This window comes from Biomphalaria glabrata, chromosome 2, assembly GCF_947242115.1.
Source record: "Biomphalaria glabrata chromosome 2, xgBioGlab47.1, whole genome shotgun sequence".
Taxonomy (NCBI): domain Eukaryota; kingdom Metazoa; phylum Mollusca; class Gastropoda; family Planorbidae; genus Biomphalaria; species Biomphalaria glabrata.
Genome location: NC_074712.1, coordinates 33,597,787 through 33,611,295, shown reverse-complemented (window position 1 = coordinate 33,611,295; position 13,509 = coordinate 33,597,787). Strand labels below are relative to the sequence as shown.

General features: G+C 39.3%; 1 protein-coding gene across 1 annotated transcript in view; it reads left to right on the top strand.

Annotated features, from left to right (window-relative positions):
- The window catches only part of LOC106055703 (substance-P receptor-like), a 41,249-nt gene that overhangs the window by 12,950 nt on the left and 14,790 nt on the right, over positions 1-13,509 (top strand). Inside the window, exon 3 of the mRNA XM_056020156.1 lies at positions 1,045-1,240. Within this exon, the coding sequence (XP_055876131.1) occupies positions 1,045-1,240 (196 nt within the window). The remainder of the gene's footprint in view (positions 1-1,044; positions 1,241-13,509) is intronic.

Genomic DNA, 13,509 nt, shown 5'->3' with positions numbered 1-13,509 from the left:
CGATACCACACTCAGACAACACACTCATTAGATACAATACCACACTCAGACAACACACTCATTAGATACGATACCACACTCAGACAACACACTCATTACATAAGATACCACACTCAGACAACACACTCATTACATACGATACCACACTCAGACAACACACTCATTACATACGATACCACACTCAGACAACACACTCATTAGATACGATACCACACTCAGACAACACACTCATTACATACTATACCACACTCAGACAACACACTCATTACATACGATACCACACTCAGACAACACACTCAATACGTGCGATACTCAGGCACCAAACTTATATTCAATACCTCCAACAGCTTCTTGAATTTATAGTATAGCAAACATACAAGTCTACGGTTTTGGGTCAATGCCGTTGAACAGTTTGCTGGGGGAGGGGGGGCATCTTGAAGTCCATGAAGTCTTTAAGTACTCCACTTAAATGTATTGTAATATAACTTTAAGATACTTCAACTTTGGCAACGAACATGGGTGGAGTAACTGGGTGGAAGTGAGCTCTAAAGTCTATGAACAGAATATTCACATTTCTGTATTAACTTTCCTCACATTTCTGTATTAACGTTACTCACATTTCTGTATTAACTTTACTCACATTTCTGTATTAACTTTCCTCACATTTCTGTATTAACTTTCCTCACATTTCTGTATTAACTTTACTCACATTTCTGTTTAGAGCTTCATATTTACCAGCGCTCTGACCTTCCCCAAACTTTTTGCTAGAAGATCTGGAGAGTTGACACTTTGTTGATTCCCTCGTGCTCCGATCACTTTTAGTCTTTTATTTTTTTTTTTTTATTGCCACCTTTAAGAAAAAATATTGATGTGTTACTTCTATAAAGCCCAAAAGTGTACTTATGTTGTCACTTAAATGCACTAGTAACCCCATTATATAATACCATATATATCTATGGTGATAACGACTGCAATCTGTTACTTTTCTGGTCAACAAGAGTTTGTTTTGGTTCTTGTCAAAATTCGTATTCATTTCTCATGTAGGGGATTTTCTCTGCCGCGTGGTCAACTTCTGCCCACTTCTGTGTGTCATGGCGTCCATCTATTCAATGGTGGCCATCTCCTTTGAAAGAAAACGTGCCATCTTGGTCAGCAACGGAGCACGCACCACAAGTGCGCAGGCGATGAAGATCATTCCTTTAATATGGTGCCTGGCTTTGGTCTTCTGTATACCAAGTATGTAAGTAAGCAATACTCTAATACCGAAGTACTCAAATAACTAAGTAACGTAATACTTAAGTAACGCAATATTCAAGTACCCCAATACCTTAATACCCCAATACCTTAATACCCCAATACCTTAATACCCCAATACCTTAATACCCCAATACCTTAATACCCCAATACCTAAAAAGATTGGTACCAAACTTAATCTAGTTTTACCTGGCAATAATCAAACATGTCAAGAGACCAATAGTAGGCCTAAAGACCAATAGTAGGCCTAAAGACCAATTGTAGGCCTAAAGACCAATAGTAGGCCTAAAGACCAATAGTAGGCCTAAAGACCAATAGTATGCCTAAAGACCAATAGTAGGCCTAATGACCAATAGTAGGCCTAATGACCAATAGTAGGCCTAAAGACCAATAGTATGCCTAAAGACCAATAGTAGGCCTAAAGACCAATAGTAGGCCTAATGACCAATAGTAGGCCTAAAGACCAATAGTAGGCCTAAAGACCAATAGTAGGCCTAAAGACCAATAGTATGCCTAAAGACCAATAGTAGGCCTAATGACCAATAGTAGGCCTAATGACCAATAGTAGGCCTAAAGACCAATAGTAGGCCTAATGACCAATAGTAGGCCTAACTGGTTTTCCATCTAGCAAACAACACCTGCGGTCTCAAATGAATTCATTTGATAACCATTGAAATAATTCCATTAGCATGAATGTTCTTTTGTTACGCTGAAGCTTAACGTTACTGTGAAGTTCATTTCGTTACAGTGAAGTTACTATTGTAACCAAAGCTTTCATTTATATTTGGTGCCCCTTGAAAGAGAAAATACGCTGTTAGTTTTATGTAGTCAGTTTGTTCTTTCGTCTGTCAAATCGATCTCACAAGCGCACCATCTTCATTTTAAAACAACGCACCAACTACTTATATAGATTTTACAAGAGTAAATCATGCAACTATCTATATGGAGAGTGAACTATGTATGTTACAATAAAACAACATAAACTTACTAATTCATTAATTATTTCTATTACCATATATATTAGCTACTAATGGATTACAAAGTAGTATAAATTATGTTCCACATTACATGCAAAAGATGCACTCAGAATGCATGTTCATACATACAAACAACATTTTAAAATAATATAATGGGTGGCTCCTTCTTTGATTTAATATATATTTTTCTGTATGATTTAATACGCAGTGGTCTGTATGCTTTAATAGTTAGTGGTCTGTATGCTTTAATAGTTAGTGGTCTGTATGCTTTAATAGTTAGTGGTTCGTTTCATTTGGAATGAAAAACAAAATATAAAAATACTTTTGAAAAAAATAATTTATTGATTGATTGGTAAATTTATTTTTATTGATTCGTGTTTTGTTCGAGTACAATAAATACTTGTTGAAATTTTCAACTTGATCCCAGAATGAGTGTGGGAGAAATAACGTGTACTATTATATAAGGGGACAAAACCCCAAATACTTAGCCATATCTGCGAACATTGAAGAATTTATTTCCCTTGTCGGTATCAAACAAAATAATTAATCACCAGTAATTAATTGACTGTTTGGTTAATTTTGTTTATTGATTCGTGCATTGTCTTTGCCAATAATTAATTGTGCAAAGTTTCAAATTGATCAGAGAATGTGTGTGGGAGAAATAAAGACATTTTACCAGAGAGATTAAGCTTTATAACAAGAAAATATAAAAACTTTTTCTTAAACAATGCTTAATTAAGCTTACTTGTATCAATTAGTTTGGGTACGTCGTGTAATAAAATGTGTAATATATCTAGACTAATAATAATAAATCTGTGCAATTAGAAATATTTTTACCAATCCGAAAGCTCATGCTTTTAGTGTTCTCAATTCGCTATGATCCTATCACTTGTCTGGACCAGTTTGGAAAGGAGTTGGGGAGAAGAAGGGTGGTTATGTTAATATTACCGTGATCGCTTTTTAAATGCATTTATTTTTTAAAAAAGTTGAACGACCTGAATTCGAACTCGAGGACTAAAGCCTTCTCCTTATGCTGAAACACTAACCACTGTGCTAACGAAAGGCTTATGAAAATAGAAGGTTTTATAGTTATCGGTTGTTAGATTCAAACTTTAAAGCGGCGACCTATTTCTTTCTGCTAAGTATAAAAGGGCCTAATTGAACTTAAACCACCACATCAGTGTACTATAATTTTTTTCCCTTGTTCGATACTGAACTAAATAATTAATTACCAATAGTTGATTAAATAATTGTTGTTGTTATGTTGTTTTATTTTGTGTTGTCAGGTAAAAGAAATTAGTGTGCAACATTTCAGCTTGAACCGAGATTGGGTGTAAAAGAAATAATGGGAGCAAACCTTTTGCTATTCAGACAGACAGAGTGAGTTGATATAAGCTTCTGTAAACATACAATTCTCCGTGAGCCTAAAACCTGACTCCACCACAAGTATCGAGTCCTGAACGAATTCATGCTCAGGAGGCGTTCGTTGGAACTCGTTCTCCAGCTTGGTAAACTTCTGTACACAAGAGTTCAGATCAATTTTTTTACAGCCTGCAGTAGTACTTGTCATTAAATAGCATTACATGTATAATTGTTACTTTTATCAATAAGTGTGGGCGTACAGCTTACTTTGTATGTTGACTGGTAAAGATCCATCCTCTTGACATGCTCATGCTATTTTCTTATTTTATGTTAACAAAAAAAAAACTACTTAAAAGCTTGTTGACTACTAATGTTATTACGCTGGGACTACTTATTGTTGGACTACTTTCTGAGCAATCATTTTCTTTTGTGATTAGATTTTGTGCAAATAGAGACTAGCATTACCCACCGGTTAGATATTGCCAACAAATATTTTTGTTTTACTTGTTTAAAATGATATAAAGTTAAACGCTCTCCCATACAATTCTTTGGCCAGTATTTATTTAGTCGAATTTGACCAGCTCGTAAATTCGAGTATCACTCCCCCCCCCCCTTCCTCCTCCTCCCAACTCTCCTCCATAACAAATAGGCTTCATTCTATTTTATTTTGGCCTGGGCCCTTTTTTCTTATTGTATCCTGCAAATGCTCACACAATACTTTCACCGTACCCGATACCCTTATTCGCAGGCCTTTCAACAGCCCCCATTCCGGCCAGTGTATTCTATATTAATTGGAACGGCCCGCTTCAAATCGTCCGCCGAAACACACTTCTGGGCTGTTGAGCTCTACATCACTTTTCTCTAACCGCCCCTTTCCTTCCTTTTGTCATCCAGTCCCTGAAACACTTCCAGTTTAGTATCTGCTCCATCTAATAGACACGTCCTACTTTATACTTTGAATTTGATTACCAAAATCACTTATTTCACACACACACACACACACTCACAAACACACTACGCCTTAGTGTACCTACATAAAATATAAGTATACTTTGACTTTTAAGCTTTTTATAGAAATATTTAAAAGTCTCTGTAATGCTTTCAAACAATTTTAATCAAGTTTTGAAAATCATCTTAGGCTCGAGGTTTTAAATTACGTTTCAACTTTTTTGGCGGACAGAATTATTAAAATTAAATGGGCTATGTTGCGCTTATGCGTTTCGTTTCTTTGGTTTAAAACTAGAATTAGTAAATAGGGCCGGTAGTACCTTTTTCCTTATATATCTTTTGCATTTTTTAGTTCTCATTTTAAATTAAACTGACATTATTAGGCTGTAAATTTAAGTGTACCTGATAGAAAAAAGAATTATGCACAAAAAATACAGGTAGTTGGGATCAAACCCTATAGAGGCTATAAAAATAAAAGACCTGAAACAAGCGCGTGAAACTACACATTTACAGTACTTTTTTTGATAAGTCTTTTAACCAAGATCTGTGTATTATTTTTTAGGACTAGCTTACTTCAAGTGCCCGGCATTTTCCGTTACACAATTTCACAGACTAAAATAATTCTAGAAATAAAAATTGTGATTTTAAAACTTTTAAATGATTTTTTAAAAGGTGTTTTGAAAAAGGTATTACTGTAATCAATTGTGAATATTCGTTTGTTATGAACCTCACTGTCTATTTTATGTCTGATTTAATTTCTCAATGTTTTCTTGAGTTAAAGGGTCGTGTTTTCTCCTGATGTTTTCTCTTAACAGCCGTTGTGAAACTTTGGTCCAAAGGCCAGATTAGACACAATGGTGACCTGTCGATCATTTCGCAATAGAAAATGGCGTGAAGCAGGGCTGTGTACTTGCTCCTACTCTATTCGCTATCTTCGAAGGCATCGACATCACGTTTCGTTCGGACGGCAATCTTCGACGTCTACTATCTATACTAAAAACAAAAGAAATGGTCATAACAGAGATTCTCTATGTGGATGATTGCGCCCTGCTAGCCCACAATGAACACGATCTCAAGATTGCGGTCAACGAATTCGCATACGCTGCCTCCTCTTTCTGTGTATCTATAAACCTTGGGAAAACAGAAGTCATGTTCCAGAAGTGACCCAATAAAATCTACTCAGCCCCAAAGATCACCGTAAATGTACCACTTCACATATCTAGGAAGCATAGTATCGAATGACACCTCGCTTTCAAGGAAGTTGATAACGTCTGGCAATGGCAAGTAGTGCTTTTGGATGCCTCCAGGAGTGAGTTGGCGGAATAGGTTGCTCCGCCTGCCTACAAAAAAAAGTGTTTACCAAGCAGTGGTTCTCTCAACCCTTCTATATGGCTCTGAGACATGGTATTATACAGAAAACAACTAAGACTATTTGAATGCTTTCACCAAAGATGCTTGAGCTCCATCATAAACAAACGGAGGCCAGACTGCACTACAAACAGCGATATCCTTGCGAACGCCGGTATGGACAGCATAAACTAGTATAGGGTGACGCTTTTAAGACATGATTAGGCGCTTACTTGCCATAGCAGACACACCATATGGCACCTGGTTACATGCGGTCTCAGAGCGAGACAGACACCTGGAGGTCACTCACAAAGGCTGCGGAATGCACATTGGAGATCAAAAGGAAATCCGCTGCCGAGGACAAACGCAGACGGCGAAAAGAAAATCTTAATCGACCATAGGCGGACAATGGTTGTACTTGCCGTGATTGTGGGAAAAAATGTAGGTCACAGTTGGGGCTGCGTATCGACGGGAAATATTCCATTCCTCATGAATCTTCGGACTCTTTATAGAATAATCTAGATAGTAGATATAGGCCTATCCTAATTAATAAACTTAAGTCAGGTAGAGCCACTAGCGGATCCAGAACTTTGAAGTGGGGGGGGCGATTTTTTTTCAAACCCTAACCCTAACGCCCAGTAAACCCTAACCCTATGCATAAACGTGCGTACACACACACACACACACACATATACATACATATATATATATATGTTTATATATATATATATATATATATATATATATATATATATATATATATATATATATATTAGAATTATAAAAAAGCAGCATTTCTAAACCTTCAGCGAAAAACAAAACAACAGGGGCAGCGCTATAAGGTTCTCTTGTGGGGTTCTTGCTTTTTTCACTGCAGAAACGCATTCTCCTGACAAGTATAGCTCTTATTTATCAATGGATTTCGGGGCGAAGCCCCAACACCAAAAGCGTTTTCTTGCATTCTTCACTGCAGAAACGCATTCTCCTGACAAGTACAGCTCTTTATTCATCAATGGATTTCGGGGCGAAGCCCCGACGCAAAAAGCGTTTTCTTGCTTTTTTCACTGCAGAAACGCATTCTCCTGACAAGTACAGCTCTTTATTCATCAATGGATTTCGGGGCGAAGCCCCGACGCCAAAAGCGTTTTCTTGCATTCTTCACTGCAGAAACGCATTCTCCTGACAAGTACAGCTCTTTATTCATCAATGGTTCTCGGGGCGAAGCCCCGACGCCAAAAGCGTTTTCTTGCTTTTTTCACTGCAGAAACGCATTCTCCTGACAAGTACAGCTCTTTATTCATCAATGAATTTCGGGGCGAAGCCCCGACGCCAAAAGCGTTTTCTTGCATTCTTCACTGCAGAAACGCATTCTTCTGACAAGTACAGCTCTTTATTCATCAATGGATTTCGGGCCGAAGCCCCGACGCCAAAAGCGTTTTCTTGCTTTTTTCACTGCAGAAACGCATTCTCCTGACAAGTACAGCTCTTTATTCATCAATGGATTTCGGGGCGAAGCCCCGACGCCAAAAGCGTTTTCTTGCTTTTTTCACTGCAGAAACGCATTCTCCTGACAAGTACAGCTCTTTATTCATCAATGGATTTCGGGGCGAAGCCCCGACGCCAAAAGCGTTTTCTTGCATTCTTCACTGCAGAAACGCATTCTCCTGACAAGTACAGCTCTTTATTCATCAATGGATTTCGGGGCGAAGCCCCGACGCCAAAAGCGTTTTCTTGCATTCTTCACTGCAGAAACGCATTCTCCTGACAAGTACAGCTCTTTATTCATCAATGGTTCTCGGGGCGAAGCCCCGACGCCAAAAGCGTTTTCTTGCTTTTTTCACTGCAGAAACGCATTCTCCTGACAAGTACAGCTCTTTATTCATCAATGAATTTCGGGGCGAAGCCCCGACGCCAAAAGCGTTTTCTTGCATTCTTCACTGCAGAAACGCATTCTTCTGACAAGTACAGCTCTTTATTCATCAATGGATTTCGGGCCGAAGCCCCGACGCCAAAAGCGTTTTCTTGCTTTTTTCACTGCAGAAACGCATTCTCCTGACAAGTACAGCTCTTTATTCATCAATGGATTTCGGGGCGAAGCCCCGACGCCAAAAGCGTTTTCTTGCTTTTTTCACTGCAGAAACGCATTCTCCTGACAAGTACAGCTCTTTATTCATCAATGGATTTCGGGGCGAAGCCCGGACGCCAAAAGCGTTTTCTTGCATTCTTCACTGCAGAAACGCATTCTCCTGACAAGTACAGCTCTTTATTCATCAATGGATTTCGGGGCGAAGCCCTGACGCCAAAAGCGTTTTCTTGCTTTTTTCACTGCAGAAATGCATTCTCCTGACAAGTACAGCTCTTTATTCATCAATGGATTTCGGGGCGAAGCCCCGACGCCAAAAGCGTTTTCTTGCATTCTTCACTGCAGAAACGCATTCTCCTGACAAGTACAGCTCTTTATTCATCAATGGATTTCGGGCCGAAGCCCCGACGCCAAAAGCGTTTTCTTGCTTTTTTCACTGCAGAAACGCATTCTCCTGACAAGTACAGCTCTTTATTCATCAATGGATTTCGGGCCGAAGCCCCGACGCCAAAAGCGTTTTCTTGCTTTTTTCACTGCAGAAACGCATTCTCCTGACAAGTACAGCTCTTTATTCATCAATGGATTTCGGGGCGAAGCCCCGACGCCAAAAGCGTTTTCTTGCTTTTTTCACTGCAGAAACGCATTCTCCTGACAAGTACAGCTCTTTATTCATCAATGGATTTCGGGGCGAAGCCCCGACGCCAAAAGCGTTTTCTTGCATTCTTCACTGCAGAAACGCATTCTCCTGACAAGTACAGCTCTTTATTCATCAATGGATTTCGGGCCGAAGCCCCGACGCCAAAAGCGTTTTCTTGCTTTTTTCACTGCAGAAACGCATTCTCCTGACAAGTACAGCTCTTTATTCATCAATGGATTTCGGGCCGAAGCCCCGACGCCAAAAGCGTTTTCTTGCTTTTTTCACTGCAGAAACGCATTCTCCTGACAAGTACAGCTCTTTATTCATCAATGGATTTCGGGGCGAAGCCCCGACGCCAAAAGCGTTTTCTTCTTTTTTCACTGCAGAAACGTATTCTCCTGACATCTACAGCTCATTATTCATCAATGGTGTTCGAAGCTCATTATTCATACTATTAAAAAAGGACCTTTTGAATAATGTTGTACTTGAAAATTATTTTAATATGAATTTATAGGCCCTTAATACATTGCAAATAAAACCGATTTGTTCCTTGAAAAGATACCCCACATATTTAGATTTTTTCTTTGGGGATCGCCGCCGAAAAAAAAATTATTCAATAAATAGTATTCAATATGATTCAGTTATAAATTGTGAATTATAGTCCCAAATTTATTTAACTAGAAAAATATCAGATTGAGTAAAGGTTGGTAAAAGGCGACTATGAAAACATTATTTGAGTTTATAACTCATCTCAATCATGGCTCTAATACTGAAAAATTTCGTTTGAATTCTAACTTTTCCAATGCAAAGTCTTACTTAAAATAATTATGATAAATTCATGTGAAATTAAATAAACTCTTTCTGGAAATGGGAGGAGCGGTAGAGTGAAAACGATTAATCCTCGCTCCTTTACTAATTTCTGCTAAAGATTGCATTTGGCATTAAAGAATAGGGGTTGGTCGACTCAATATAAGAATTTAATTTATAGTGTATATAAATTATGATGGGGGAAATGCGATTCCCTCCTGGTACAACCCTTTTTCATTTAAATTTACTAATGATACTATTTGAGATTAGATTGTGGTATGACATAATATACAATGGGTCACATATCAATAAGTAGTTTATATTATATAGATATTCAACTAATTTTGTTCACAAACTATGATTCTCCACAAAAATAGGACTGCCCCCCCCAGCATTCAGAGGGCTAGAGTGGGGAGGGCAGTACATGCAATCGCCCCCGACCACCCCACCGAATCGGCCAAAATACCAGAAAGGGAGCGACATAATATAAAATGTATATATTAATTCAACTAATTTTGTTCACAAACAATGATTTTTCCATAAAAACGGACCGCCCCCCCACCACTCAAAGGGTTAAGGTGGGAAGGGCAGAAGAGGTATCCGTCCCCCCCCCCCCCACACCAATCGGCAAACAGGGAACGACATAATATAAAGATCGGTTAAAAAATCAATAACAAGTCTACACAATATAGATATTACATTGATTCTATTAGCAAGCTGTGATTTCTACAAATTAATTGGACCGCCCCCCCACTCGAAAGTGTATGGGGGGGGCGGGATTGATACCATCGCCCCCTCCCGACCCCACCAATCGGCGAACATACTAGAGGGGGGGGCGAAATAATCTAAAAATAGGTTGAAATATAAATAATTTGTATTTATTTTTAACATAAGTAATAAATTCCTATACAATTGTGTGAATTCTATAATAAAATTCGCCCGCCCCCCCCCCCTCCGGGGGGGGGGGAGAGTCGGCCGAGTGAGGGGGGGGGGCGATCGCCCCTACCGCCCCCCCCCTGGATCCGCCAGTGGGTAGAGCTAGGTCTAGACTAGAGACAATCTAGTCTAAACTGAGTCTAAAGATAGAATCTAGATTTCTAAACTAGATTCTATCTGAAATGTAAATCTAGATATAGATTCTACTTAATGATAATGTCAGTGATTCCTAAGATTAATGATGAGTGCAGTGTTTACTATGTATTTTAATGCTTTACGAATCACATGTGCCCATGTGGTGATATGACGTAAACCAGTGATGCCCAAAATACGGCCCGCGGGCCGGACTTGGCTTCATCCGGCCTCCCGAAATGTCGATACAAGTTGTTGAAAATCCCCCCCCCTTTTTTTTTTCACAAAAAAAAAGTAGCTTGAAAAATGTTAAACGTTAAAAAAAAAGTAAAGTTCCCCTTTCAGACCATGTGTCTATAGGGCTGATGATGTAAATATTATCTGTTTCTATGGCCTACGGTTCACAATGTAAGGGTGTCATGTGGCCAGCACAACGACAAACCGCCATTACTTTTCCCCAACTAATGTCAGGTACCCATTAGAGCTGGGTGGACTCAGAGACGCCCAAAGATCCCGGAATTAAAAATCCCAGTTTTCACCAGGATTCGAACCCGGAACCCTCGGTCGGAAGCCAAGCGCTTTACCGCTCAGCCACCGCGCCTCCTTTACCTACGTTAGGGCTCTAAATTTTTCTCTGATGGATTGGTACCAAGACGGTTTAAAACTTGTAGGTTTTTGCAATGGGAGAGCCGAAGAAACTAAAAGTGGACTCTGAATTTAGAATCTACCAGGAAAAGTGGATGGATCTTTACGTATTTTTCGTGGACCATGATAATAAACCAGCAAATTTATTTTGTAAAGTGTGGCTGTATAAAGCACAACATAGAAACAGATTATAAAACATTCTTAGTTTGACTCCGAATTAAGACTAAGACTGAAGGATCGATGGGGATATTTACTAAGAAGAGACAAGAATATGAGTCGTTTGGTAAAGCTATCTACAATGTTGCTCACATTTTACTTAGAGAAATGAATCTAGTTTCCGACATTCCAAAATGTCCCATTAATTAATGTAAGATGCAAAAGTTTCTAATAAACTTGTTTTAGGTCAATTTCATTTCGTTTTTGTACATTTTCGGTCATGTGGCCCGCGGCAAAAGTGTCGAAAATTAAAGTGGCCCGCGGTTCGAATTAGGTTGGGCATCTCTGGCGTACACTGTATACGCAGAACCTATAGCGACTTGACGTCTTTTGTAAGTTTTCAATGCGCTATGATTCAAAGAAACTAAACCACTTCCACATGACATGTCTGAGAAAAATACTGAATGTCAAATGGCAAGACAAAATACCAGATACAGAAGTCCTTCGAAGAGCGTGTCTGCAAAGCATCCACACAATCCTGATGCAGTCCCAGCTGTGATGGGCAGGTCACGTCTACAGAATGAAAGACCACCGCATCCCTAAACGACTCTTGTATGGCCAACTAAGCGAAGGAAAGCGATCGCAAGGTGGTCAAAGAAAGCGCTTCAGGGACACCCTCAAAGCTTCTCTGAAGGCGTTCAGCATAGACCCAGGCACCTGAGAGACAGAGGCACATGACAAAGCATCATGGCGTCGCGCTGTGAAAACTGGCGCACAGGTTGCTGAGGAAAAAAGAACAACGCTGGCAGAAGAAAAACGCCAGAAAAGAAAAGCAAGACAAACGACACTAGCTCCAGCTGGAATAACCTGCCCAGTGTGCAGCCGGGCTCACATAGGTCTCACCAGCCACATGAGGAGGCATAAAACCCCAGTGCAAAGCCCTCAGCCCCCTGGATGACAAAGTGGTCATCATCGAACCACGATGGACGAACTATATATGATCCAAACACTTGTCTGGACCAGTTGGGGAAAAGGTGAGGGAGGGTAGCAGGGGGGTATCTGAGTGAATGTTACCGTGATCTCTTTTGAAATGCATTAAAAAAAAACTCAGGGCTCAGGCTTCCTCAAGGGGACTAATTCAACTTATGCCACCACATCTGTCAAGTATGAATTCTTTCCCTTGTTCGATACGAAACAAAATAATTAATTAACAATAGTTTACCAATTGGTTATTTGTTCAATGGATTCTTGTTTTGTTAGTTACAAGAAATAATCGTGCAAGATTTCAACTTGATCCGAGATTGGGTGTGAGAGAAATAACGTGTACAAACGTTTTACCCAAGAGACAGATCTTGCGATCAGAAGACAGATGATGTAAAGGTCAACTGTTTCTGTGGCCCACGGTTAACGAGGGTGTCATGTGGCCTGCACAACGACCAACACCTTTTACTTTTCCCTAACTAATGAATGGACTCAGAGGCGCCCAAAAATCCCGAAATTAAAAAACTCAGTTTTCAGCAGGATTTGAACCCAGGATCCCCGGTTCGGAAATTAAAGCACTTTACCGCTAAGGCACCGCGCCTCCAACAGACAGACAGAGTTAGTTGTTAAAAGCTTTATAAAAACATAATTCAAAGCTTGAACAAACGTTGATCTAGAACAGTGATTCCCAAAGTGGTCCATATAGACCCCCAGGGGTCTACGAGGACTTCCAAGGGGTCTACGGAGGTGAAAAAATTAATTGGGGGTATATGACCTGTAAATGGGGGTCTACGATAGTGGATCTCATTAAAGCATGTCTAAACTTTAAATTTCATTTTCTATTAATGATTTGTACCTTAGTTAATCCTTTGAATTTTAGCCTTGTTAGTCTAATGATTTTATTTTTACAATTTTAACATCCTATTTTAATTAGCTTAATTTTGTCTGTATAAAAGTACCTAATCTTGTAGGCCTACATGACCGAGTCTGAAAAGAATTGTAGAAAGTCCATTGGTTATTAGAACTTTGGCTTCATTTTGTCCTTGTGAAACAAGCATATGCATTTGTGCTTTTTATGCAATAAAGTTTAAACTTATGTCGCTATGAAACCATTAAATCTGGAACATCATTTGAGGCAACGCCAACATGATATAGTTGATTAAGATTTGAAATGTTTGATTGAATATCACAAAAGAGAAGAGGTTTGTGAACATTTAACAATCAGGGGTGGAATGGGTATCAAA